Genomic DNA, 27,238 nt, shown 5'->3' with positions numbered 1-27,238 from the left:
CCTTCACTTGCGCCTCTACCGACTACAACAAGTAAGCCAATTCATGCAATAAACACGGTAGTGTTTTGTGCCTTTGAATATTGAGCTAATAGGATCATGTCAAGCAGAAGCGTCGCGACGGTTCTCTCGCTCTCTGAGATGATGCGCTAAGTTAAGTCGCGTCGCGCGTTTTCCGTTCCGGTCGGAAAGCTGCCGGCATCGATTTCGTCATTGATGATTGAGAAAACAGCCTGTTACTCACACAGCAGTTCTGCGTTCAAGAACCTCGACATGCCACTCAAATCTCACCTGACGTTTGGATTCACTGAATTGCACACTTTAGTTCTTCATTCTACACAAAAGCAAGGTTTTGGCTGAAGGTATTTCACAGCATTGTCTTCCACGCGTATCTATTGCAATAAATCAACAGAGGATAGGACTATGTAAGAGCTCCTTTGTAGTCACACAACTCTCCTATTGTCCATATTAACACAAGGTCATAGTACAGCCAAGTATACCTTACATAGCGGCAACATGCCAACTTACGAAGAAACATACGGCCAACAAGCCGCCCAAGCCGTAGGCACCGGTGCAACCGACGGCGACGGTGCCGTACAAGCACCTCCCGACGCTAAATCTACATCGGATCTCCCACCCGCAGCTCTCGATCTAGCAGCACGCCTCTTCGACCTCGCTCGCAGCGGTGATGCCTCGACCCTCTCGCAATACGTCTCTGCAGGGATCCCCAGGAACCTGACCAACGCATCTGGTGACACGCTGCTCATGCTGGCCTCGTACCACGGCCACGCAGAGACAGTGAAGATGCTGTTGGACAACGGCGCAGACGCGAATGTGCTGAATGGGAGGGGTCAGAGCCCAATTGCAGGAGCCGTGTTCAAAGGGTACGATGATGTTGTTAGGGCGCTATATGAGGGAGGGGCGGATGTGGAGAAGGGACAGCCGAATGCGGTAGATTGTGCGAGGATGTTCAAGAGGGGGAGTTGTCTGAAGTTGTTTAGCGTGGAGGAGGGCGAGGGCACGGTGGTAGATGTTGATGCGCATGTTGTGTCGTAATGGTGTGATTTGGACACTTTCACGGAAGAATCTTGTCCTGTCTTACATATTCTACTATCAAACATGCATGACACGCAGCTCCATGTTCTTCACTCTAAGCTAGATGCAGCAAAGTTTAACAAAATAAGCATCGATCCGAGAACTAGACATGGACCTCAGACTTTCATAAGCGGCTCCGTGTATCCCCACTGCCGCTTCCTGTAAATCTTACCCTTATGTCCAGCTGGTTCGACAACCATCTCCAAGCCCGGGATCATGTTCGAAGGTGCGCCAATCATGTTGTTCCCCAAAAGTGTGTCATCCAAGAAAAACCCTACAATCTCGAAATAACGAAGCGTCGTGGGCATCACTCCCTAGGACAGCATCTTTAGAATCAGCATGTTGCTCAAATAATGCCCGTGGATGTGCGTTGTTGCTACAATGGATTGAATCTTGCGGCATTTCATCATGATGCCCATTAAGCCGTTGGTAAGAGCATCGTCACACCCAAGCAGATGAATATGCTCCAGGTTTGGGAACGCAGCTTTGTCCGCGATTTCACGGAGAGTCTGGTCGGTCAAACTGAGGCGAATGGATGCTTGAGGTTCGCCGGCGTAAATTGCGAGGAGGCCCATGCGGAACTCCTCTGGGGCGTCTGCTAGGGCGTCGAGGTGCTCACTATTGTCCTGTTAATACATTATTTCTTCCGGAAACTGTGTCTGATAGTGAGAGCGGGGACTCATTCCTTCACATCAAAGTCGCAGCCAAACTCCACCACCTTTATATCTTTACATGTACTGAAATCGACGGCCTCCTACTTCTGGGTCGATCCAATGTACAGACGCTGAGCAGCCGCAAATCCAGGTAGTTTGTATTCAATGTTAGAATATCTCTTATCAGGGGCATACTCCCAGCTTCCAAATCCCGAGCTTTGCTCGAGCTTCTTCTCTTTTCGGCGGGCGTGGGCTTTTTCGCGCTTTTTTGCTCGTTGCGCGAGTTGCGCTGGTGTTAGGGACTTTTCGGTGGAAGCTGCGTTGATGGTAATTCAGATGTGGATGTTTGAGTTGCAATAGTGATTGTGATTATGTCTTCTAGTGCATTGTTTATGCAAGCCCTGGATGGGACGTGTGAGGGGTAACTTATGTACGTTAGCGTCAAAGGTCTCCCTTCCCAGCATGGACAATTATGTAAAAGCGTGAACCAGTAGTAACATGAGTCGCATAAACCTAAGAATACCGTAAACTTAAATCATGGTACAATTTAGAGCGACGACGCTGAAATCAAAGCGAAAATGTGGTATCATATCATTGCCGTCACCGCTATCCCCTCGCCTCTATTTCTTCTGCTCCTCTTTCTTTCCTCCACCAAGCATACCCCCAGCCCATCCGCCAGCACTTTTCGCTCCCTCAGTAACGCTACTAGCGCCACCTTTGACACCGTCTGCAGCGCTCTGTCCGTAACCTCCAAACGGTCCCTGACCTTCAATCGGCCTTCCTTGTTCATCCTTGCCACCGCGTTCAGCACGGTTGATGCCCTCCTTTGAGACTGCATCGCCAATAGGTTGGGCGAGACCGCCTTTTCCTACTTGACCGCCAACAAGATTGTTCACGCCATCCTGGAGGTTATCGACTTGGTCTACGCCTGTGACTTTGGTTTTGTCGAGGTTCTCTGTCCAAGAGTCAGTTGGGGGCTGGTGAGTAGAAAGACGACGGACTAGATATGTCGGAAGAAGGGTGGTTAGGAAATACTGACGCTTGGTAGCATAGGATGCTTTGTTATCTTTGGTAAACCACTTGAGGTACTGGTCCTCGATCCACGGCATCCATGTTTCGTACTTTTGGTTGTAGTACTCTCCTGCTTGCTGCTTGTACGTCTTGGACTGTTGTTTGCCCTGGTCCGTCATCTTGGCGTCTTGAGATTTGTGTTTTATTCAAAGCAGTATGTAATCGTGTTTGCTGTAGTAGGAGGACTAAAGTCTCAATTATTGGAAAAGGATTATATATGGCTATGTTTGCAGAACAATACCCTTAACAGGCAGCCACTCTTATATACAAACACTCTTAATGTATACGCCATGTGCGCCAGCGGTGATCTCATATCCGATTACTTGCGCCATGCTCGTTACAAGTTTGTGGCCCGTTGGGGCGGGATGTGGGCAGGGGTTGGGGCGTAGAGGGGTGGGTCATACGTCATCGCAACCAAAGATCGAGAGCGAGTGATCGTCCCGCGTGGAACTTGCGCATCATATTTATCATGGCGACAACCACTCAGCACCAAGTGTATAGCCAAGAAGACTAGGTCGCCGTACATGTCGGAGAGATCGGTAGGTCGCAGAGACGTCTGAGGTCGGAGGAAGTCGGAGGAAGTCGGAGACATGACAGGTAAACCTGACACCACATTTCAACTATGAGTTAAGGATGAGAAGGGAAGTTGTAGACGAGAGGAAAGACCTTGTCAAGTGGCGTATGCAAAGTAACCTTAGACGAGATCCTGGTTAGCGCAGGCAGCACCTCGTTCACGCTAGAAGTCAGTCGTAGATCATGCCTCACGATACCTCTCGAGGACAATCGCAGAAATAGCTAGATTAAGTCAAATACCCATTCATGACTTGCCTCCTAGTTGTCTTATTCAAGGTAAAAATATAAGTAACCAAATGTGATCTAACATCGTGTTGCAACTGCTCCTTCCGAAGTAACGCAAGCAGGCCACGAGACACCTTACACGCCGCGCAGAGCTGAATATGATACATTTTGTATTGATACTCCTTAGGATAAAGTATTTTCAGTACTATATTGCTCGCCGGTCATCTTTTGCGGCCGTTTCGAACGTATCGTATTTATACTTTTCTCCTGTCTTCCGCCACTGACAATGCGTCTATCACACTACATGTTCCTATCCATATATTTGAGTTCAAACGCTCATCTCAACCAGTGGGTGACGATTTAGCGTTTGTAATCTCAGGTCAGTACCCGTACAACGCAAAGATCCAGGCGAGAAAGTTTTGGTAGATAAACGGAACCCGTGAGACGTACTATATTTGTTCTTTCTTTTTCATCTCTAATCTATCAAGCCTCATAGGCTTATATTTACTGGCTGTGCTTCTCTCGTTTCTTGTGCCAACTGTGACACTTAAGCACTGTTGGTAGCAAACACGCCCTGCACCACTACCCTATCAAATAAGGAAATTCTGGCCATAATCCGATCGCTCCACTTTCCTTGCGATTGATTTGCGTTTGTTCAGTATATTTGCTGCCGATGTGCTGCAGGGAGGGTCCACGTTCTCATGCAGCTCTCCATTTGCACGGGTACTCCCGAATCCGTCGCGGTTGCCTTGGTGAGGACGACTCGTACGTTCCCCGTTCCTCATTCACCGTTGATGACCGATCTTGCACTGCTCGCCTATCGCGAGCTCCTTGGCGCTACTTCCACCAATCAGTCAAGCCAGGGTCGAGCGGTCGAGCCCTTAATATTCTTCTACGCACAGTCTTGGATCTTCCCCACCCAACTCCCTTCACTATACTCATATTCTTCTGCGACCAACAGAGTCTGTCACTTCCATCGAAAGGAACCTCATAACTGCCAACAGACTTATCGTCACCGCTTGAGATGTCTTACAGTTCAGACCAATCACTCCAAGAAAGTTTGCAAAGGGCGCATATGAGGAGTCACGCGCGCCGCTTCTCAAACGAGTCTCCTCTAAGAGCTAGCTCTCTTGGTTCGTTAGCGACATCTCCTCAGATGCTTGATACGCTCAGTAGAACTCTGGGCCGGGTTCCGTCTGTGCATACAGGTCGTGGTAGCCGGGCTAACCCGAGAAACCAAGGACTCTATCCTACCATCTTCGGAGAGATGCGACAGCGCACCATGGTACCTCAGATCCCAGCCACGACAGCCAACCCGATAGCCACTGCAGCAGCAGAAAAGCAGGAGCCTAAGAAGCCCATCACCACAGTCCTATTCGCGTTGCCCAAGACCACATACGAGGAAGCCAATGGAGCAGAAGGCACCGATGATACCCTGGCCTATCTAAAAGTACAGCAGGAACTGCTCAGGTATCTAGGTACAAAAGCCGCCGACGCTCTCAGTGCTAGACAAGCCTACAAATGGACGGAGAACATTTCACCCAACAAGCACCCCCGAGCCCGAGACGCTCTACGGCTATGCTACTACATGCGCTCACAGACCTTCGACACGTATGCGGACATAAAGAATGGCTTCATCAACCTCTACGTTGTTAATCAGGTTACCAACCTTCGGGGTTCAGACAAGGATATGTTGTACTGGCGACAGTCCATTTCGACCAACGAGATCATCCAGAGAGGCCCGCCTGCTGGTCGTGCTTCTACCGGGGTGCTTCAAGGCAATGCAGCGGTGATTGAGCTGATGTCACGTGTCCATCGCTTTGCTGATTTGCCCGATCCTCATGGTCCTGCTCGCACAGCCAACGATGCTAGACTGATGGGCGGCAATATTCAAGAAATGCTGGAAGAGATGGACGAGATAAACGCAGAGGGCTATGAAGAGGAAGATGAGGACGAGGAAGAGGAAGATGATGGAGAAGAGCATGAGGGCGCAGAACCTGCTCAGAACAGCCTCACCATGCACATCGCACGCGCTGAAGTCAACCTGCACCGTCTCCTAGCTAGCGAACCATACGATGCAGATGCTGTGGCCGCCGCACTGATGCGGATGGAGGAACTCAATCAACAATTGCACACCGAGTAGAGGATACTCCAGATGTCGTTTGGGTTGGTTTGCTTACATCTCTCTGGAAAATATGGGCTCTGGGGTGCACATCATGGGGTTTTGTCTTGGACAATAACGCCGTCTGGATGTAAATGGCCGATATAGACGAGTAGAAGGCTCATCCTTGTTTACGAGAGAGAGAGCGCGTGGTCTTTTGGGTGTGCAGAGAGACATTTGAGTCTGTATACCGGAAAATGGAGTCATTGCTCGATAATGACATGCGATAATTGTACATGATAATACAATGAACCTTGAATGTTTTGAACTGCATTGCACGAGGATCGTAAGATGAAGCAAATATGCAGGTGTGATTTCAGGGCAACGAGTGACGGTGACGGCCCGAAAGTCAACTATGGTTTAAAAAGCTCAACAGGACCACAAAACACCAAGAGGCTTTTTTGCAGCAACGGTTATACACGGCAGTGATTGGAGGAAAGACTATTTCAAGTAGCTATAGAGACGTGTGGCAATAAAATCATACTGTAGCACGCCCATTCAAATGACTCTCGTATGCTTGTCGTGTAATCTTCGAAGACGGCTAGACGACGGTGGAAAAGGCGGTCCATGCCTCCCGCGCTAGAGGGTGCGGGTTGACCATGGTTGAGCAGATGGTTCAGGCACGGACGTTTCCCGGACCGCTGTCTTCAGCCCCAGGGCTGGAACCAATGGCACAAAGGCAAAGCAGGGAGATGCGTTGGCATGCCGAAATCGGCTCCGGTATTGGTTGATGCAAATGCAAGGACAGCGGGGAAGGGGCGCGACAAAAGTGAGCAGAAGAGAAGATGGAGAGAGGGAACACAGTCTACATACAGTAGAGTAGGATACACCCATATGTATCTCGATGCAGGTATGCGCTAGCTGCAGCGCCGCAGCGGCCGCACGCAGATCAGTGGCCAAGCGAGAGAGGTTGTCCACGACGCGCTCTCACAAGGCGGGGGTCCGTCCGGTGCATCCGGCGTATTGTGAGTATGACAGTAATATCAAGATGCGCGTTAGGTAGCCGTTGGAGAAAGCAAAAGACGCGCACAGATAATAGGTGGTGTACGGTGGCCGAGAAGGGATCAAAGGCTTACCGGTCGGCAGCCTTGCAAGCCACCATGGCACCGAGGGCACATGTATGGCTGCCTGTCAGAAGTTGGTAGGCTGGTGATAAGGAGTGACGCGTGCAAGGGTGCGCGGCGGTCACGATATGATGCATGGGTGGAGCAGATGATGAAGGGCAGTACAAGTGGGTGATGGGAAATGGGAAACTGGGCGTTGGAGGGATGCGCTCATGGTTTACGCCGTGGTCTTGAGCAGGCGCGCGTTGGTGCGCATGCTGAGGCGGTGATGGAAGCGGCTAGTGCAAAGCAGAGGCCACTTTGTCAAAGGAAGTCGCAACCGGCGCAGCAGGCCACAACAAGACGCACCATGGCACACACGGCTGCGCAGTGCATGTGCGTAGGAGAGGTTCAAGGGCGCGAGGCTCGAGATTATCTTAGACGTCGTCATTCATGCCGGCGCCGTTGTGGTTGCAAAAATTTCCCTCCACTCCCTGAAACGGCACGCACGGACCATGACGCTAGCCCGTTCCTGGTGGAGATCCAGCCTACTTAATGACCTGTTAATTCTCTTAGATAGGCCCGCAGCCCACCTTCTCCGACGCGCTCCCGGCACCGCATCGAGTTACCACCCATCACGTGACCAACACCCATAGCACTGACTGTAAAGCCTGACGGGAGCAATTTGCCGCACCAGTGCTTCAATGGCCACGCCTGCGGGCGCCCAGTAGTTGATAATTCAAGTGGTTGCCTTCTACTTGTCAGACTGCCCGTCTGCTCGGCCACGCAAACATGAGGTTTGTCGCATGTCGCATCGCTGCATGCATGTCACGCTAACGCTCTGATAGTGCCACCAGATTGGACCGTCTCGTAACGTAAGTACCTGGATACATCCCAGACCGTGAACGCTTGCGCTGCGCCATGTACAACAGCTATTGTAGGATATCCTCCTGCCATATGCTCGTGCTTGCCCATCTGCCTTGCTCTCCCTATCCTTGTCCACTGCTCGCTAACCCGCGCCAAGGCTCCTCGAGACAGGCAGCACAGCATTGATCCGAAACACAGCAGCCGATCAGCTAGCCGACGTCCAAAAACAACATCCCGACGAACTATTCAATCTCCTCACCAGAGTCATCCCCTACCTGCGATCAAAAAGCTGGGAAACCAGGGTCGCTGCCGCCAAGGCCATTGGAGGCATCGCCGCCAACGCTGACAAGTTCGACCCCAATGCCCATGACCAAGATGAGTCAACCAAAGACGTAAAGTCTGAACCAGAGTCCAATGGCCACCTCAAATCCGAGGACAGCAATGGTGGTCCCGTCAAGAAAGAAGAGAATGGTGACGCACCCCTGCCGCCACTGGCCCAGGGCCTTGATCTTGCTACGCTTGACCTGCCTTCCATCCTGAAGTTTGGCAAAGTACTAGCTTCCCTTGGCACAAAGGAACACGACTACAAGCTGGCCGCCATGGACCCTGCCGAGCGCCTGGAGTATCAAAAGAGCACCCTACTGAAGCGCCTCGGCTTTGAAGGCGCATGGGTCGAAGATCTTACGCCGCCCCAAGAGGCCATGCCGCAAACACCCGGCCCCAAGACACCTGCCATACATCGCATCGACACCAACCTCCCGCGATCAGATAACACAAACACCGCGTCATCACCTCCTTTGGGCACGCCTAATGGCGGCCCGGGACTTAGCAAACGTCAGCAAAATGCCCTGAAGCGCAAGGCAAAAAAGAACGCTGCTGGAGGTGCCAACAAAGTTCAGGTTGTCGACTTCAACGCTACTTCGCGGAAAGACTCCACATCAGAACTAGGCGATACCCCTGCACGGCCACATCCGATTGCTCTGAAGCTTGAGAAGTCTGAAAACGGTGACGAAGGCGATGGACTCAACGACTACTTCTCGCTGGAGCGCAATGGCGGGGACGACGATGCCAAGTTCGTAAAAGAGTTCAAGGGCGCACCGGTACCAGAGAAGTCATCATTCCAGACCGAGGCTGAGGAGGCAGGGTTAGAGTGGCCATTTGAACGCGTTTGCTCTTATCTCGCCGTCGAGCTCTTCGACTACACCTGGGAGGTCCGCCATGGTGCTGCCATGGGCCTCCGAGAAATCCTTCGCATTCACGGTGGCGGAGCTGGCAGACGGAAGGGACTCAGTCGAACTGAGAACGATCAACTCAATCAACGGTGGCTGAATGATTTGGCGTGTCGCATGATCTGCATCTTCATGCTCGACCGCTTCGCAGATTTCACCGGAGACAGCGCTATCGCCCCTATCCGCGAGACTGCCGGACAAGCGCTCGGCTCACTGTTACAGTTCATGTCCCGCGACAATGTGCTTGCAACATTCCAAGTTCTCAATCGCTTGATTATGCACCACGACCTTCCCTTGGACAGCAGCCCGCTTAGCGCACCGTGGGCCCTGTGTCAAGGCGGCATGATTGGTCTGCGATACCTTGTCGCTGTACGCAACGACCTACTTCTCGAGGACGGCACATTGATGGACGGAGTACTCGCTGCAGTCATCAGCGGCCTGAGCAACAGCGATGACGATGTCCGAGCGATAAGTGCAGCAACCCTGATCCCTGTTGCCAAGGAGTTCATTGAGATGCGTCCCAAGGCACTTGAAGGATTGATGAACGTGGTCTGGTCGTGTCTTTCTAGTTTGCAGGATGATTTGAGCGCTAGTACAGGCTTTATCATGGACCTCCTGGCCAAGCTGTGCGGCTTCCCTCAAGTGCTGGAAGCAATGCAAGCCAATGCTCGGCAAGACCCTGCACAATCATTTCACGAACTGGTTCCCAGGCTGTTCCCGTTCCTGCGACATACCATCACAAGTGTTCGTGCAGCGGTACTGCGTGCGCTCATCACGTTTCTCAACATTCAGAGCGAGACTTCGGAAGGCTGGATAGACAGCAAGGCATTGCAACTCATCTTCCAGAACATCCTTCTCGAGCGCAACGAAGGCGTCTTGAGGCTATCCATACAGCTTTGGAATGCCGTTGTGGAGAGCTTGGGGAGCCGACTAGCCGCTCTCTTGGAGCCTGTCTTGGATTCCATTGTTCCTCTCACGCTTACGCCCATTGGAGTCTCTCGCCATCCAATCCCGCTCAACATGTCGCTACTCATCAAGCCTTCGGGACAGGCCATGGGTCCACCGCCAAGCACCGAGCCGAACCGTAAATCAAGCCCTGCGGATGGCAACGAACCAGCCCAGAAGAGGAGAAAGAAGTCTCGCCACGGAAAGGATGACATGTCAACACCGACACCATCCACCCAGTCCCACAATGTCGACGGACACATGATCTCTGGCGACCTTGAACTTATTGGGGCGGATGTCATGATACGCTCCAGGACTTCTGCAGCACAGGCTCTCGGCAAAGCAATGGGAGCTTGGCCTGAAGAGTCAAGAGCTGAGGCATTCAAGCCAAGGCTCCTGAAAACACTATCTTCCACAAATTCTTCGACGCAGTTGACGGCTTGTATCATTATTGAGGAGTTTGGCAAGAATCTGGCCGCAAAGGATGTGTTGGCAGAGTCTTTTGTTCAAGCTCTATTGCCCATGGTGGAAGGCGAGAGACCTGCAGCCTACGAGGACCTCGTGCCAAAGCTGCAGATTGTTCGAACGCAATGCAACTCGCTGCTGAGCATCTTCCATGAAGCGCACGTACAGAACCTACCACAAATCGCTGCGCTTGTGCAGGGTATGCCGAATTCAAACCATTATGCATTCGGAGTCCCAGATGCCGAGAAGCTTGTTACCGTACAATACGAGAAGCTTAAGAAGGCCATGACGCCGTCTTCGCGTATGGTTGCGGCGACCAATCTAGAGACAGCCCGCAAAGAAGTCGAGTCGAGCATACAGGAAGCCAAAGACATCAAGGAAGAGCGCGACGTGCGTATCAAGGCTGCTGCCGCTGGAGCACTTGTAGCGCTCAACTCTCCTCCGAAGAAGCCATCACCACCCATCAAGGCTATGATGGACAGTGTCAAGAAGGAAGAGAATGCCGAGTTACAGAAGCGCTCTGCGGCTGCCGTTGCTGGATACATCGTTTACTTGGTCAACGCAAAGAGAACTGGTGTCGTCAACAAAGTTGTCGGGAACTTGGTCAAGTTCTATTGCATGGAGACGGCCGAAACTCCCGAATTCGCTGGGCAATCACACATCGAAACGGGTATTCTTACACTCAAGAAGGACGAAGACATACGCGACCACCCGGATGCTGCTCGATTTGCAGAAGAGTCACGGGCTGCTCGTATTACCAAACGTGGCGCTCGCGAGGGTCTTGAACAAGTCGTCTCGAGTTTCGGCGCTGAGATTTTCGACAAGGTGCCCATCTTGAAGGATTTGATCGAACGTCCAATCAAAGAAGCCTTCACAGAGGCGACACTCCCTGCGCACATCTTCAACGAGGACGGCGTCTTTGGCCAGGAAGTTGTCGACGCTCTCTCGACTTTGCGCGCCCTTGTTGGCAGCTTCCACCCCAGCGTCAGAAATTTTGTAAAAGAACTCCTCCCACTCATCGCAAAGGCTTTGCAGAGCAAGCTCTACGTCCTGAGATATGCAGCTGCCAAGTGTTTCGCGACAATATGCAGCGTCATGTCTGTTCAGGGTGTAACGATGCTCGTCGAGAGCGTACTACCGACTATCAGTGATGGTGGAAATGTGCATGCCCGCCAAGGAGCCATCGAGTGCATTTACCATTTAATACACGTCATGGAAGACGCCATCCTACCATATGTCATCTTCCTGATCACCCCTGTTCTCGGACGTATGAGCGATTCCGACAACGATGTCCGACTACTAGCGACTACTAGTTTCGCTACGCTTGTCAAGCTCGTACCACTGGAGTCTGGTATTCCTGATCCGCCCGATCTGCCAGAGTCCCTACTAAAGGGTCGGGATCGGGAACGAAAGTTTGTCGCTCAGATGCTCGATGCGAAGAAGGTAGAGCCTTTCGAGATCCCTGTTGGCATCAAGGCGACTCTCCGTTCTTACCAGCAAGATGGTGTCAACTGGTTGGCCTTCCTCAACCGATACAACCTTCACGGTATTCTTTGCGACGACATGGGTCTCGGCAAAACACTACAAACGCTTTGCATGGTGGCTAGCGACCATCACATGCGTGCCGCGGAATTTGCCAAGTCAGGCGATCCAAACTTCCGACGTCTACCATCGCTCATCGTGTGCCCGCCCACACTGTCCGGTCACTGGCAGCAGGAGATTCGCCAATACGCGCCATTCCTCAGCTGTGTCGCCTACGTTGGCTCGCCACCGATTCGCGGTCAACACAGGAACGAGCTTGACAAGGTAGACATTGTCATCACTTCCTACGACATCTGCAGGAACGATGCCGATATTCTCAAGCCAATCAATTGGAACTACTGTGTTCTGGATGAAGGCCATCTGATCAAGAACTCCAAGTCAAAGACTAGCCAGGCTGTCAAGCAATTCCAGTCGAACCACCGTCTCATCCTCTCTGGTACTCCTATTCAGAACAACGTCCTCGAACTGTGGTCTCTGTTCGACTTCTTGATGCCCGGCTTCCTTGGCACTGAGAAGGTCTTCCAGGAGCGTTTCGCGAAGCCCATTGCTGCGTCTAGGTTTGCTAAGAGCTCTTCAAAGGAGCAAGAGCGAGGTGCGCTAGCTATTGAAGCTCTGCACAAACAGGTCCTTCCCTTCCTCCTCCGTCGTCTCAAGGAAGAGGTACTGGACGACCTCCCACCAAAGATTCTGCAGAACTACTACTGCGACTTGTCTGAGCTCCAGCGCAACCTCTTCGATGACTTCACCAAACGCCAGGGCAAGGAGATACAGTCCAAGGCCGGCAACGCCGACCGCGAGAGCAAGCAACATATCTTCCAGGCTCTACAGTACATGAAGAAGCTGTGCAACTCACCTTCTCTCGTCGTCAAGGGCCCCTCCAACAAAGCCTACGAGCCTACACAGCAGTATCTGAAGAAGAACAACACTACGATTGACGATATTGTGCACGCACCAAAGCTCGGCGCTCTCAAGGATCTCCTCGTAGACTGCGGTATTGGTGCCTCTGATGTAGTCAGCGACAAGTCCGCAAATGCCAACGGCGACCTACCGGAAGCTGTGTCGCAACATCGCGCTCTGGTCTTCTGCCAGATGAAAGAGATGCTCGACATGGTACAACACAATGTGCTTGAGAAACTTCTGCCATCGGTGCAATTTATGCGTCTGGATGGTGGTGTCGAAGCTACAAAGCGCCAGGAGATTGTCAACAAGTTCAACACTGATCCCTCGTACGATGTCTTGCTTCTCACGACTAGCGTCGGTGGTCTGGGTCTGAACTTGACCGGTGCGGATACTGTCATCTTCGTCGAACACGACTGGAACCCACAGAAAGATATTCAGGCCATGGACCGCGCGCATCGTATCGGTCAGAAGAAGGTGGTCAACGTATACCGTATCGTGACGCGCGGTACTCTGGAGGAGAAGATCTTGAAGTATGTATACCCTTGTACTCATAAGAATTTCCTGAAAAGAATTTCGCTAACATGCCCTCTAGTCTACAACGTTTCAAGATCGACATCGCCTCCACAGTGGTAAACCAACAAAACGCAGGTCTACAGTCTATGCAGACGGACCAGATTCTCGATCTCTTCAACGTATCCGCCGACTCGAATGACCCCGCCGCGCTCCCCGCTCCACCGAGCAACGCCAAAGACGATCGCACGGGCATCGACGAAAACGACGCTGTTGATGCGACGGGTGCATTGAGGGAGAAGGGCAAGAAGGGCTTCTTGGATGAATTGGGTGAGCTATGGGACGAAAAGCAGTACGATGAGGAATTCGATCTTGACGGGTTCCTGGGCAAAATGAAGGCATAAGGTGGCGGAAGTTGTGAGATGAAAAAATAGCCTGGCGCATGTTGACCCCCCACATTCGATTGAGCGCCATATCACTCATAGGCGCGCGTGTCTCTTCGGTCATGGGCGTTTCCAGGCGTAGTGTCGTTGTACTTTGAAGAAGGCGTTGTAAGCATGGCATGGCATAGCATGGACACTGATGTGCTATTGAAGGGATGGTATGAATTGCATAGGTGTGGTTCCCAACGGACTTTGAACATGTTTCTTCTCTCTTAGCAAGGCGTTGTTGGCTCAGGCATTGAAACTTGTATCGATGGATGTTTGTATGTATGCCTAGGCCTGTGTGAGTATAGGATAAAGTACACTTTTATCACTGACCAACTACTGTCTCCCATGTGTTTTTTTCGTTGGTGGTGAAGCTTGAGCTGTATGTTGAGGTATACGTGTTCCCTCGGTGACTGCGGTAGAACAACACATCGAGTGCTTTTCTGAAATCCAGTGAAGAGAAACACTCGTTCCCGTCTGATATACAGCTCCTCTATGGCGCCTTATCCCACTTTGTTCTATCTATGTCACCACCACAAGGTCCACGGTCTCCCTGCACAGTTTCAGACGTCTTTGTGTTCCTCACCTTCACACACACACACATTGGGTATCGCCTAGAACGTGGTTCCGCAGGCCTTGAAAGTACCATCAGTACAGGCGTCACGGTGCTATTGCAGCCGACCTTGGAAAAGTGCATGACCTGGCTACCAATGTAGTAATGATGTTGTCCTCAACGGTTGTTCCGGCATGCGAAATCGGAATGGTTTCTCTCTGGATTCTGGCAGAAAAGTTTCGAACGAAAATCAGCGTGGCATATCCTGCGCTTCAGCCCAATGGCCTGGGAAGCCTCTTGTGTTGAGGAGGCAAGCAATTGGACTTCTCAGCTGATCCCGAAACATGGCCGCAGTACCGGACTACTGGGTTGGTGCAGGCTTACATGGCGTAGGCTGGTGTAAGATGGTAATTGTCTCGTGGGTTGGGAAAGCCGGGGCTGCAGCTCGTATGATCGAGTCGGGACGGGGCGGATAAAGAAAGGTCTAGTTAGACTTGCTGTGAGTTTAAACAATGCGTTGATGAAGGTCTAGTAAGTGCGGTGTATGTTGCGTGTGGAGTATCGAAAAGTTGTCGGTACTGGATTGCACAAGGATTTGAGATATGACCGGTATGACTGTTTTGTGCGTGTGAGGATTGAAACTGCCTTCATGATTCCGGTTATCTAGTCTATCTAATGTGATGTCTGCGGCATGTAGCTGGACATCAGTGTGTACGTTCTTGACGCTTGGGAAGATTTTTTGTGACTGGGACACGGAGTTCTGCGTGGAAAGCGAGGACGAAGGTTTCCTGTCTACGTTCAGTTGTCTGGTTGGCCAACCGAAGAGGCGAGAATCTAGGCCGCAGTGTGCTAGGCATAGACCTTGAGTGAATTGAATAGGAGTTGCGACCAGCCGGTGGTGCATGTCCGCAACGGCAAGATAGTTTAGAAAGGCTTCAGAGTCTACTGAGTAGATTGCAGGTCCAACAGCACATGGTGCGTGGACTGCGTCGCTGCATGCGAGGGAGATGATGAGGTGTCCGTGGGTCCCCCTGTTGATCACGGGCCAGGACAGAAGGAACTTGATTGAGCCAATCACAAGACACAAGCGCCATGATTTTGCCTCTTTATGGAATTATGTGACGGCGATGCGTCGCTTCCGTTACCGGCGCGATGTCACCAGCCGGAGAAGGTAACCATTAAGGCGAGCATCGATATGATCGCCATTTATCGTGAGGCGAGATCGCAGACGATTGGCAGGGTATTATGGACCGTGTCGCCGACGCCAACCGGAATATTGCTGGCTGACTGCTGGGTGAATGCATGTGGCGGCACGTGTTTGCCAGGCGCGAGGCGGTCAAGGCCCAGCAGTGGGTGCCGAGATGACAGATACGAAGAGGAAGCATCGATTCATGACGAACATGCAAGGAAAAGTCGGGGTGAGAAAGTGGAGATGAAGGTCAACTCAATGGACTCGGGGAGGCGTCAGCATCCAGACTGAGACGGTGCCAGAAACGAAGCCGAGATGAAGGTCGGGGGACAGAAGACGCTAGGCCGTGTAGGTAAGCGGGCTTCATCTCCCCTCTTGGCAAAGTGGTCTCTGCAAATGGCATTATGCCCCAGGGCGGCAGCGCTTCGCACACGCACACGCAGAAGCGCTCGGTAGGACAACGGCGACAATGCAAAGGCGCATGGCTGACGTAGCATGCAAGATGCCATGTGGGTTTGGGGGGTGAAAAGTAGGGCTGTACAGTAGTCATGGCCATGTTTGCAAACAAAAGTAAGTTGCTGACGCGCCCTGCAGAATCTGCGACGACGACAGCATGCACACGCTATTTCGGGATAATGATCTCCAGTTCGCAAGCGCATTTATGGATGATCCATGCCATGGTGGAGAACCGCTGTTCAACGGGCAGCGATAGGGAGGGAGATAGGGACGGAGGCGGACGTCGGGTCTCCTGAAGAGGCAGTCTGCCGAGATGGCCACTTGCTTGCGCACGACGCAAAGGCCGGTTGCAGTGAACGTGCCATTCAACAATGTGATGGATGTGGAGATGTGGTCCCCCTCCCCTTGGCCGCGCGATTGAAGTGAAGTGCCTGGCGCTGGAAGACTGTAGGGTAGTGGTAGGTACATAGACGGCCGTCGGCCAGGTCAGGCCTCGTGCAACAACACAAGAGGCTCCATCGGCCGCTCATTTCTGCAACACGAGAAGCCACCGCAACCATCTACAGCCAACCTGCCGAATGAGTGCTAGCATCAGGTACGCACGTCCTCGGAGTGGCTAGCAACGCGGCAGGATGGCCTGGTGCCTGCAGTAGCCCTGACGTACGCCAGACCACTTACGGAGCCTAGATGTTGGTGCCCCTGTCGCCTGTCCTGTCTCCCCCTTTCAGTGGCCACTTGTTTCCGGTCCGCGCTACCGTGCTGGTAATCTCCCTGAGATACATAAGATGACAGTGTGCTCACAACCTACTTTTCCCTCACTTCACAGCCAACCTTTCGAGCTACAAGTCCTTTGACCTTCGAGTCGTCCATTCGTTGTTACCAACTAATACTATCCTTAATACACACGCGACACCTCTACCATCTCCTCTACCCACCTATCAACTCCACCTCACCGTTTATAATACCCTACCATCAAAATGCGTTACTCCATCGCCGTCGCTGCTTTCGCCAGCCTTGCTGCCGCCGTTCCCCAATACGGCGGCTACCCAGCTGCCCCTCCAGCTGCCTCTTCTTCGAGCCCGGCCGCACCCAACTACCCAGCCGGTACTCCCCCTGCTCCTGAGTACCCGGCCCACACCCCCGAGGTCCCGGCCGCCACTACCACCTGCACTGAGGAGAAGGGTACCCCCACCCCCATGGTCCCTGTTGTATCCATGTCCTCTGGCAAGCCCACTCCTGAGGTTCCCGCCCACCCTGCCTCCACCAAGACCCCCGAGGTCCCCTCCTACCCTGCCTCCACCAAGACCCCCGAGGTCCCCTCCTACCCTGCCTCCACCAAGACCCCCCAGGTTCCTGGCTACCCTGCCTCTACCAAGACCCCCGAGGTTCCTGGCTACCCTGCCTCCACCAAGACCCCCGAGGTTCCTGCCCACCCGGAGACTACCAAGACTCCCCAGGTTCCTGAGGCCACCACCTCTTGCATCAGCTCCACTACCATCACCGTTACCGTCCCTTACCCCACCGCTACCCCCCAGGTTCCCGGTGGCAACAAGCCCACTCCTCCTGGCCCTGCTCCTTACCCCTCTATCCCCGGCGGTGGTGCTCCCTACCCCTCTGTCCCTGCCGGCACTGGCGTTCCCCCCGCTGGCACTGGCGTTCCTCCTGCCGGCACCGGTGTCGCTACCAAGACTGGTGGCTACGTCAAGCCTTCCGCTCCTCCTGAGTTCCCCGGTGCTGCTTCTTCTCTCAACGCCGCTGGCTTCGCTGCCGGTATCGGTGCTTTCGCTGCTTTCTTCTTGTAAATGTCATATCTTTCAATTGAGCCTATCTACGGCTAGGCTATGACTTTACACGAGCATCTAGCATAGAGGATTTGCCTTCGCTTCCAGTTTGATATCCTTGGCGCTGGAAAGGGTAATTGTAATTAGTAGGGGATGCTGTCGTTGCAATCGATCTTGAAAACAAATCTTCGTCCCCCTGTGCATGATTCTCTTGAGTTATTCGCTTCGTAGAGGTAGATGTTCTTGAACAACTATCTCCTTCTTACCTATCCTGACATTCGATTCTCCTTCTGTGACGACTAACATGACGTTCCATTAGCCTCTGGCCTCTATTCTCCCTTGCCTCGCACCTGTGCTTTGTGTAACCAGTGCGCCATCCCACCTTTCCCTATTCCCGCATCTGCCTCACACAAAGTCCTTCAACTGACATGTGTAATTTTCGCACTGTTTCAGTGACACATGGTTAACATGCGACGGGTTCATTCCGTAGCCTACACGTTGATGTGCGTTGCTATGCAAGGGAGATGAAGCGCATAGGGTGAATATTCAATGTTTCGATCCATGAACGAATGTAAGGTGGACGTCTTGCATGACATATTATGCGACCCGAGTACAGCATCTTCATTGCAGCACTGCATGCGATCCAATGTCGGCTCTTGAATTGGTAGTTAAACGCCGCACAGCAGCTACCCTGCAGGTCGGCCACCTCTCGTCTTCTTTGTACGACATACCACGGCACGACATTTGCAACCGACACATGTGAATTTTTCACAAACTCTTAAATGACTCAAGGACTGTATCTGGGCTACCAGCTGAACTCAAAAGACAAGCTCGTTTCAAGCTTGACCACGCCTAGGTGCGCCCCGCAAACGCCACTTTTCATACGTATGGCATCCTGTGGAAGAGCGGCAGTTACCCGGCGGAGACTAAAAATTCTAGATGAAAATTCTCGGCTTCCAAGGTGTTTACTTTTTCGCGTAGGCTGTGATCTGCTGTTTTTGGCGTCAGCATTCAATATAAGACGCGTCTACATTTGCAGATCATCATAGTGGCATCGCTCTCATCTCATCACAAATACCCAGTGGCTTTTGAGACTACCGGCATACTGAGTCACACATTAGATACACCTGATCGCCTTGGGAAGAGATGGCCAGCACTTCTGCGAACAGGTAAAACGTAGAACAATTGCCTTGGCTATCTGAAACACACCATCTGCCAATAGTTCGCCTGGCTACTTGACTTTATCGGACAAACGCCCAGCCGTTATGAGGCCAGGACGATCTGCCAGCTTAACCTTCAGCTAGCGACCACTACCTGCAAGCCTACCGAGCTGCCTTTGTTTCTTCCGCAGATACTAGGATGTGGAGGCGCACCTAAACCTCCTTGCACCGGACGTGGCGCGCCACAACCCTCTAGCGTGCTTACAACTCAGTAGTAATGTATAATTGCGGAAATATCAGGCGCATTCAGCTCTGGTGCGGAAACGTTAATCGGGTGTTGGTAACATGCAAATCAGCCTGGGAAAGGGCAGCTGAAATGAACGCTCAAAGGGAAGAAAAAGTATAAAATGGCAAGGCTGTCTGTCAAAGAAGGTATCTTCACTTTGGTTCTTGTTTTGTATCCACAAGTCTACGTCAGCAAGTACTCCACTTGCCTCCTCCGCCGATACATGACAGCTGTCGAACCAATATTACGTACCTCACTATGAAGACATTTGCTATTCTTTCTATGCTTTTGGCTACAGCCCTTGCCGCACCGCCTCCACCAGGCCCACCAGGACTCTCAAACCCTGGAAAGGCCAATGGCAAAGCAAATGGCAAACCGCCACCACCACCACCACCACCCCAGCCCAAATGCCCTACCAACTCTGCACAGCCCGACGGTAGACTGCCCAATGGCGCCATTTCAACATCAGCCCTAGTCCCCATTGCCGCCACAAGCCCAAACACACCCTTCCCATCAGTAGAGTGGGCCATCGTCACCCCAAACGACATCTGCACAATCTTCAACCTGCAACTCGACTCGGATGCCACCCAAGGCAAGATCTGTAATCTCGTCTTCGACTTCCCTGACGACAAGGGTCTCTACGTCTACTTTGGTAGCGGACACTTTACCTTCACAGGATACGCCATCAACGCTGGTGCGGTACCAGGTCAGACGACTTACAACAACCAGCCTGCCCCTGGACCTAGCCCACCGAACCCACCGCCAACGCTTTTGCCGGGACATAGCTACATCATTAACTCCTCGCCTTGTGGAATCCCACCTCACATTGGACAGGTTACGGTTAGTGGAGCGTTGTGCTCCAAGGACACGATATTGTCTTTCAAGCAGAGTAACGGTAACGGACAGTGCCCCATGGGTTTCTACGTTGTTCTCACGGACGATCCGAATGCGCAAAAGTCTTCGTAGGGGCTTGAGTAGTGGTTTCCGGAGTGGTCAGGATTAACAATTTGACTAGAGCCGTGTTTACTTTTCAACTGATAACCTATCTTGCGTATTGTGAGAAGGAATTTTACCAAATAGACATTTTACTTTTCTAGAAAGACACATGCCCCTTCTTGTGATGTCATTCTCAAAGTGATGTGCCAACATAAGGAATTTGGGACAGGCTGATGATGACCTGCATAATATTGATATAGAAAAAGACATGTCGTATTTCAGGCAGCAGCACATCGCTTTTGTTTGATGCTGACGAACAGGTAGGTCTCATGGGTATTCTATGGACAGTAGGCGGTGCCCCATGGGAAGCAAACACATCCAAAAGACAGCATGGCCCTTTTTCGACGCGGACGACATGCTCCACTGTCCCTGTGATCAAGGGGAACATGGGTGTGCTTTACCGACAAGGAAGCAGCGGATTCAAATAATAAGCACAGGAAGCTCAACACCACAGGAAGCGACATTACCAACACCCCAATAACCCTAGAGAAATTGATAGAAGCGGTGTAAGTCGCATCCACCGAATTTATTGGTCGCGGCCCCCACCTCATCCTTTGGCCAGCAGGGATGCACTCGCTTGCTAAGCGCCGAACAGGCCCCCTCTCCTTGCGCATTCATTGCATTGCTGCTTACGTCGTACAAACAACCTACGCCGCAATGAACATGACGGGCGATCCCGATCCAAGCATCTTCCTTTGGACCGACGGTGAAGGGAGTGATTGGTCGCATACGACTCCGTATGGACCCGAGTTGATCACTCTGAGTTCGTATCTGCACTATACACCATCACATTGGACGTCACATCACATCACATTTCATCAGCCAAGTCTACACCCAATGGAATTTGTGTGAAAGAACATGATCGCTGTGTGGAGTTGTGATGGTTTGAATATATGAATTTGCTAGGACGTGGTGATGAGTGTATAAAGCCATGAGCTTGTAATCGAGTTGGCGGTCGCTCCACGATACCTACTTCGCAGTCAAACTAAACGGTAATCTTACATCAGCTTCAGATCAATAATCTACCAAGATGCGCGGAACCACTTTGATAATGTCGCTGTTCTTTACAGCCATCACCGCTCTGCCACAAGGACTAAGCCCCTCGATTAACTATTGCGCGGGCAACAAACAGACCATCGGGCACTGCGAAGTACTCTCCTACGTAGATACCACAACGTCAGCTTCAAATCCGCCCACTGTGAAGGAATGTCAAGAGGCGTGTTGGAGTGTGTTTATGGACGCCGGAGATTGGGCTGTACCACTTGCAGGTAGCCACCCCTCTTACTATATTTGCCGACACGTTCGCTTATCACTATCCAATTATCCCTTCACCTGAAATCACACTGACATTCACCCTTCTAACAGGAAAACCAGAGGGTTACCGCCAACGCATGGTCGGTTCACCATGCGGGTTCAGCATAGCTGCCATACCCAACACAACGCACGACTTTAGTTTCGCCATGGACAATCAAGATATTGCGGATATCATCGATGAAGTCGTAAAGAGGTTTGCGCCTTTACACGGTGGTAGGGTAGCAGCAGAGGGGACAGTGAGATGTGATGGACATGAGGCAAAGTGGTGGGTTAGTAGGGATGCGCGATGAAGAGATCGATGATAAAAGTTTGCGGAAGGCAGAAGATAAGTATATGGAATAATAGAAAATATGTAAGCCTCTCTACTATAAGGAACCCTGAACTCCTCATATGATTCTTACGCTCTTGGACCGCATATAAAGATCACAATGAAATGTAGTGCGAAATTAGACTTAAAAATGGCTACACAGTGATAAACGTTGCAGTGAGACCAGCCTGCAGAAGAAGCGAAGCTAAAGTAGGACAGTAAGGAAATTCGTAATGACCGCTGGCGATAATCGACACAACCCCGGATTAGACAAAGAGAAAGGCCAAAAACAATGATACAAGAATAAGGTATGTAATAGCCATAGCCGAGAGTCTATTTATGACTGCATCGCTTTTGGCCATGCTGATTGCATCTTTACTCTCCGCGTTATCTGCTGTGTTTGGTCAGTATCCCGTTTCGAATAAACGACCGAGAAGACTCACGCATTCCAATAACACCATCCTGTTGCAGAGAGATGTCATCCGCACACAACCTGGTCAGCGTACTATTGCTCTTGAGCTTCTGGAGCTTCAGCTCCACTTCATCTGCTTTTTGCTGTAACCGGTCCTTCTGGTCCTCGGTGAGGAAGTCTCCAGCGGTCGTGTTGAGTAGGGCCTTCTCGTCCAGTGCCAGATCGACCAGCTTCTGTAGCTTCTGCAGTTTTGCGCATCTTCGGGAGAGATCAAGCTGGGCATTGATGGTTTCGCAGCCGGCCATAAGCGTCGAGTTTGATTTCAACGCATCGAGTTTCGCAACAATCTTGTCGTCGTTGTTCTTGATCCAGTCGGCCCGTCCTTGAGCGATTTTGCCATGTGTGGCCATTGCATCGAGAGCGGTTTGGTTGTTTGCAAGCTTGTTGAGATTTTCCAGTGCTCTTACTTGTGCGCACCCCTTCTCGATACTAACGCTTTCTGTTGGAATGGTATCATTACGTAGGGCCTCTGCCGCAGCAGGTAGGGTTTGTGGGAGGGCATGTGAGGTGACGAAAAAGAAGAAGATCAGACTGGTAAAGACGGTAAAGGAATGCATGGTTGGAGATATCTCGACGACTCTGCAATGGTCGTACGGTCGCTGGCTGCTGTATTGTATTGCTCTGTATAGTCGTCAGCCCCATACAGGCTAGTGCTCTCATTGTTTCAACCCATCCTCGGGCCGGGAAACTCCAACAGCAACCTGACGAGACATTGTTTCACGATTTGGCGTCTCTAACGCGTCTGCTGCAACAAAGGCACCAGCCTCACCGTCCAAAGGAGCCGAACGGTGCAATATCCATACACATCAGCCTCAGGCATCTGCTGTGATGGGCAATCGGGGACACCTGGATGGAGGGCATCGTGTTTCAATAAAACCAGGCGTTCACACAATAAAGGAGCACGGAGACGTTCGCAGATTGTTCGAACCTGTGGCTTTTCGGAAACAGAAGAGCAATCTAGACGCTTCTGCAGGTTTGGGTACCTGCAGGGCGAGGAGGCGCGGGGTGCAAAGTTATGGAGGTTATCGATAGCTGACTCAGGCTAATTAGTGGCGGGGGTCCAGAGGAGTCAACAGTCGAAAAAGACATCGAAGAAGGTCGCTGAAGTCCGTTCACCAACATCATGCCGCCATGTCGATTGATTTTCCTCGGGAGGAGGAGCGCATTCTCGCACGCTGGAAGGAAATCGATGCTTTCCTAAGGCAGGTTGAGTTGGTAAGTGCCCAAGTTTGTGCATGTTGAAGTGTCTCAGCCATGACAAAATGCGCTCCATGGTGGAGCGAGTCCGTCCACGCGTGTCTTGCCTGTGTGTCTGAGCATTCTTGCATACGCGGAAATTCCCATTCACTGTATTCGTATGGACTAATCCCGTGATAGTCGAAAGGCAAGCAGCCGTATACCTTTTACGATGGCCCGCCATTCGCGACTGGTATGCCCCACTATGGGCACCTTTTGGCGTCCACGATCAAGGACATCATTCCGCGGTACTGGTCTATGAAGGGCCGCTACGTCGAGCGTCGGTTCGGTTGGGATACTCATGGCGTGCCCATCGAGTACGAGATTGACAAGGAGCTGGGCATGTCAGGACGCGATGCTGTGCGTGAGATCGGAATCGCCAAGTACAACGAGAAGTGCCGGGCGATTGTCATGCGATATGCGACGGAATGGAGGGCGACCATTGATCGCCTAGGCCGCTGGATCGATTTCGACAATGACTACAAGACTATGGATACTAGTTTCATGGAGACAGAGTGGTGGGTCTTCAAGCGCCTGTTTGACAAGGGCGCCGTGTATCGCGGTTTCAAGGTCATGCCCTACAGTACAGCATTGGCCACACCTCTTAGCAACTTCGAGGCCTCGCAGAACTACAAGGACGTGCAAGACCCGGCAGTTGTAGTCACATTCCCGCTCGTGGAAGACCCGAACACGTGCCTGTTGGCATGGTAAGTTGATTCACGCTGCTACTGCGACAACCTCTGACCCGAAGAGAGGACCACTACGCCATGGACACTCCCGTCGAACACCGGTCTTTGCGCGCATCCCGATTTCGAATACGTCAAGATCCTCGACGAAGCTTCCGGCAAGCACTACATTCTGCTTGAATCCCTGATGAAGACGCTCTACAAAGACCCGAAGAAGGCCAAGTTCAAGATTGTGGAGAAGATAAAGGGCAAGGACATGCTGGGCTGGAAGTACGAGCCCCTCTTTGACTACCTCTACGATGAGTTCAAGGACTACGGCTTCAAGGTCCTAAACGATACCTATGTCACAGCCGATGGCGGTGTTGGTATTGTCCACCAGGCGCCTGCATACGGAGAGGACGATTACCGCGTCGGTCTTGCACACGGCGTCATTTCAGACACCCGAACACCACCAAACCCGGTCGACGACCAGGGTCGCTTCACTGCCGTCGTTCGTGACTTCGAGGGCCAGCATGTCAAGGCAGCAGACAAGGGCATTATCAAGCACCTCAAAGGAACCGGACGCTTGATTGTCGATTCGCAGCTTCTCCATAGCTACCCCTTCTGCTGGCGGTCCGACACTCCCTTGATTTACCGCACAGTTCCCTCGTGGTTCATCAAGATCCAGGACATTGTCCCACAAATGCTGGAAAACATTGCGGGTTCTCACTGGGTACCTTCTTTTGTCAAGGAGAAACGCTTTGCCAACTGGATCACAAACTCACCCGATTGGGCTGTGTCAAGAAACCGTTTCTGGGGTACCCCACTTCCTATCTGGGTCGGTGATGATGGAAAGGAGGTTGTATGCATTGGGAGCGTAGAGGAGCTGAAGAAGCTTAGCGGATACGAGGGTGAGCTCACAGACATTCACCGCGACAAGATCGACCACATCACCATTCCTAGCAAAGACGGCAAGGGTGTTTTGCGGAGAACAAACGAGGTTTTTGACTGCTGGTTTGAGTCGGGCTCTATGCCGTACGCCAGCGCTCACTACCCGTTTGAGAACGTGGAGCAATTTGAGAAGTCTTTCCCTGGTGATTTCATTGCTGAGGGTCTAGACCAAACTCGTGGCTGGTTCTACACCCTTACAGTGCTCGGAACACATCTTTTCGGCAAACTGCCTTTCAAAAACTGTGTCGTCAACGGCATCGTGCTTGCAGAGGATGGCAAGAAGATGTCGAAGCGCCTCAAGAACTACCCAGATCCTACCCTGATTATGAACAACTACGGCTCTGACGCGCTGCGGTTATATCTCATTAACTCGCCCGTTGTTCGTGCCGAAACGCTTCGATTCAAGGAGGCAGGCGTCAAGGAGATTGTCTCCAAGGTCCTACTACCTCTCTGGAATAGTTACCAGTTCTTTGAGCAGCAGGTGACACTGCTAAAGAAGGTCGCTGATCTGGACTTTGTTTTTGATCCAGCGGCTGGAAAGACGAATGCCAATGTCCTTGATCGGTGGATTTTGGCCTCCTGCCAATCGCTCCTGAAGTTTGTGAACGAGGAGATGGCGGCTTACAGGCTATACACTGTAGTTCCTCGACTACTTGAGCTCATCGACAATACAACGAACTGGTACATCCGCTTCAACCGTCGTCGATTAAAGGGTGAACATGGTCTGGAGGACACCAAACATGCGCTCAACACTCTCTTCGAAGTTCTCTACACACTCTGCCGCGGTCTCGCACCCTTCACACCATTCATCACCGATAACATCTACCTCCGGCTATTGCCTCACATCCCTAAGGAACTGCACGCAGAAGACAACCGGAGTATACAATTCCTACCTTTCCCAGAAGTGCGCGAGGAGCTGTTCGACGAGGCCGTTGAACGTCAAGTCAAGCGCATGCAGTCCGTCATTGAGCTTGGCCGCATCTGCAGAGACCGTGCCAACAAGGGATTGAAGATTCCTCTGAAGACATTAGTGGTCATTCATCCCGAACAACAATATCTCGACGACATCAAGTCGTTAGAAAACTATATCCTGGAAGAGCTGAATGTTCGGGATATAGTCCTGTCAAGCGACGAGGAAAAGTACAACGTCCAGTACTCGGCATCGGCAGACTTCTCAGTACTTGGCAAGAAGCTGAAGAAGGACGCTATCAAGGTCAAGAAGGCGCTACCAAACCTCACGAGTCAGGAGATCAAGGACTACCTCAAGAGTGGCGAGATCGTTGTAGATGGCATCAAACTGGAGGCTGAAGATCTGATGGTCAAGCGTGGTCTTGCCAAGGACTCCGGCAACAAGGACCAGGAGTTCAACACCGACAACGATGTTCTGATCATCCTCGATGTCGCCTCATATCCCGAGCTCGAGCAAGAGGGACTTGCGCGAGAGGTTATCCGCCGTGTGCAAGATTTGAGGAAGAAGGCTGGGCTGGTGCCGACTGACGATGTAGGCATGGAGTACCGAGTGCTGAGCGACCCGGAGAATGTGGGCTTGGAGAAGGCTTTTGAGAACCAGGGGCCGTTGTTTGAAAAGGCACTGCGGCGAAACGTAGACAAGCACGTGATTACGGAGGTCGAAGGCAAGATCCCAGAGAACAGCAATGAGAAGGTGATTGCTGAAGAGGAGCAAGAGCTTCATAAGGCGACCTTTATGCTTCGGTTGATCAAGCTGTGAGGTTGGCCTAGCAGTAGATAGGTCCTGTTAAAAGGACAATTTCATAACGTTCTGAACGACGTGAATTGTAGGGATGATGAATGCAATACTCGAATCGTAAAACAACTGTTTCATTGTCAAATTACGTTGAAAATGCTATCGTTGTTTATACGCCCTCTAAGTGACGAGGTTAGAAAACATGTATTGTCGGCGGAAGAAGAACCCACCAGATAACATTCTTTTAGTTTCATGAATTCGTTGGCGCACATGTCTTTGCGGACGTTGTTGTAGTCGGCAAAGATGCATTTCCCGTAAAGTGAGCTCTGGCATGTGTTAGATACAACATTACATGACGGAGTGACGTGCGTACTTCTGTCGAGCATTTTGCTGCTGCTGTGGCGAGCTTGTCGATGGGACGGGTACGACCAGGCATTGTGGAAATGTCAGGCTCTTCTTGTTT

The 27,238-nt window shown here is 51.7% G+C and overlaps 10 protein-coding genes across 10 annotated transcripts; 7 read left to right on the top strand and 3 right to left on the bottom strand.

The window, feature by feature from the left end:
• Positions 1-513: 513 nt before the first annotated feature.
• PtrM4_004930 (Arp, Ankyrin repeat protein) lies at positions 514-1,053 on the top strand (the record flags this gene model as incomplete). Its single annotated transcript, XM_001930507.2, has 1 exon — positions 514-1,053. The coding sequence occupies one exon, from the start codon at positions 514-516 to the stop codon at positions 1,051-1,053; it is 540 nt and encodes a 179-aa protein (XP_001930542.1).
• A 353-nt stretch (positions 1,054-1,406) lies between these two features.
• Positions 1,407-2,935, bottom strand: PtrM4_004920 (DUF3729 domain containing protein; the record flags this gene model as incomplete). Its single annotated transcript, XM_001930506.2, has 4 exons — positions 1,407-1,710; positions 1,851-2,034; positions 2,407-2,700; positions 2,785-2,935. 4 exons carry the CDS (start codon positions 2,933-2,935, stop codon positions 1,407-1,409), a joined length of 933 nt encoding a protein of 310 aa, XP_001930541.2.
• Positions 2,936-4,896: 1,961 nt separating this feature from the next.
• PtrM4_004910 (Metal-resist multi-domain protein) lies at positions 4,897-5,757 on the top strand (the record flags this gene model as incomplete). The annotated part of the gene is made up of 1 exon (XM_001930505.1): positions 4,897-5,757. The coding sequence occupies one exon, from the start codon at positions 4,897-4,899 to the stop codon at positions 5,755-5,757; it is 861 nt and encodes a 286-aa protein (XP_001930540.1).
• A 1,853-nt stretch (positions 5,758-7,610) lies between these two features.
• Positions 7,611-13,680, top strand: PtrM4_004900 (HepA, Superfamily II DNA-RNA helicase, SNF2 family; the record flags this gene model as incomplete). Its single annotated transcript, XM_066102742.1, has 4 exons — positions 7,611-7,615; positions 7,667-7,693; positions 7,843-13,296; positions 13,359-13,680. The coding sequence occupies 4 exons, from the start codon at positions 7,611-7,613 to the stop codon at positions 13,678-13,680; spliced, it is 5,808 nt and encodes a 1,935-aa protein (XP_065964944.1).
• Positions 13,681-16,879: 3,199 nt separating this feature from the next.
• Positions 16,880-17,704, top strand: PtrM4_004890 (PBP1, Protein interacting with poly(A)-binding protein; the record flags this gene model as incomplete). The annotated part of the gene is made up of 1 exon (XM_001930503.2): positions 16,880-17,704. The coding sequence occupies one exon, from the start codon at positions 16,880-16,882 to the stop codon at positions 17,702-17,704; it is 825 nt and encodes a 274-aa protein (XP_001930538.2).
• A 1,546-nt stretch (positions 17,705-19,250) lies between these two features.
• PtrM4_004880 (But2 multi-domain protein) lies at positions 19,251-20,095 on the top strand (the record flags this gene model as incomplete). Its single annotated transcript, XM_066102741.1, has 2 exons — positions 19,251-19,316; positions 19,559-20,095. The coding sequence occupies 2 exons, from the start codon at positions 19,251-19,253 to the stop codon at positions 20,093-20,095; spliced, it is 603 nt and encodes a 200-aa protein (XP_065964943.1).
• Positions 20,096-21,155: 1,060 nt separating this feature from the next.
• PtrM4_004870 (uncharacterized protein) lies at positions 21,156-21,461 on the top strand (the record flags this gene model as incomplete). The annotated part of the gene is made up of 1 exon (XM_001930501.2): positions 21,156-21,461. The coding sequence occupies one exon, from the start codon at positions 21,156-21,158 to the stop codon at positions 21,459-21,461; it is 306 nt and encodes a 101-aa protein (XP_001930536.2).
• A 551-nt stretch (positions 21,462-22,012) lies between these two features.
• On the bottom strand, positions 22,013-22,775 carry PtrM4_004860 (uncharacterized protein; the record flags this gene model as incomplete). The annotated part of the gene is made up of 2 exons (XM_001930500.1): positions 22,013-22,140; positions 22,190-22,775. 2 exons carry the CDS (start codon positions 22,773-22,775, stop codon positions 22,013-22,015), a joined length of 714 nt encoding a protein of 237 aa, XP_001930535.1.
• A 574-nt stretch (positions 22,776-23,349) lies between these two features.
• On the top strand, positions 23,350-26,799 carry PtrM4_004850 (IleS, Isoleucyl-tRNA synthetase; the record flags this gene model as incomplete). The annotated part of the gene is made up of 3 exons (XM_001930499.1): positions 23,350-23,433; positions 23,596-24,161; positions 24,210-26,799. 3 exons carry the CDS (start codon positions 23,350-23,352, stop codon positions 26,797-26,799), a joined length of 3,240 nt encoding a protein of 1,079 aa, XP_001930534.1.
• A 135-nt stretch (positions 26,800-26,934) lies between these two features.
• On the bottom strand, positions 26,935-27,211 carry PtrM4_004840 (uncharacterized protein; the record flags this gene model as incomplete). Its single annotated transcript, XM_066102740.1, has 3 exons — positions 26,935-26,955; positions 27,006-27,101; positions 27,149-27,211. 3 exons carry the CDS (start codon positions 27,209-27,211, stop codon positions 26,935-26,937), a joined length of 180 nt encoding a protein of 59 aa, XP_065964942.1.
• Between the last annotated feature and the right edge of the window lie 27 nt (positions 27,212-27,238).

The sequence above is a fragment of the Pyrenophora tritici-repentis genome, chromosome 1, assembly GCF_003171515.1.
Source record: "Pyrenophora tritici-repentis strain M4 chromosome 1, whole genome shotgun sequence".
NCBI lineage: Eukaryota > Fungi > Ascomycota > Dothideomycetes > Pleosporales > Pleosporaceae > Pyrenophora > Pyrenophora tritici-repentis.
This window is presented reverse-complemented; position numbering and strand designations above follow the sequence as displayed.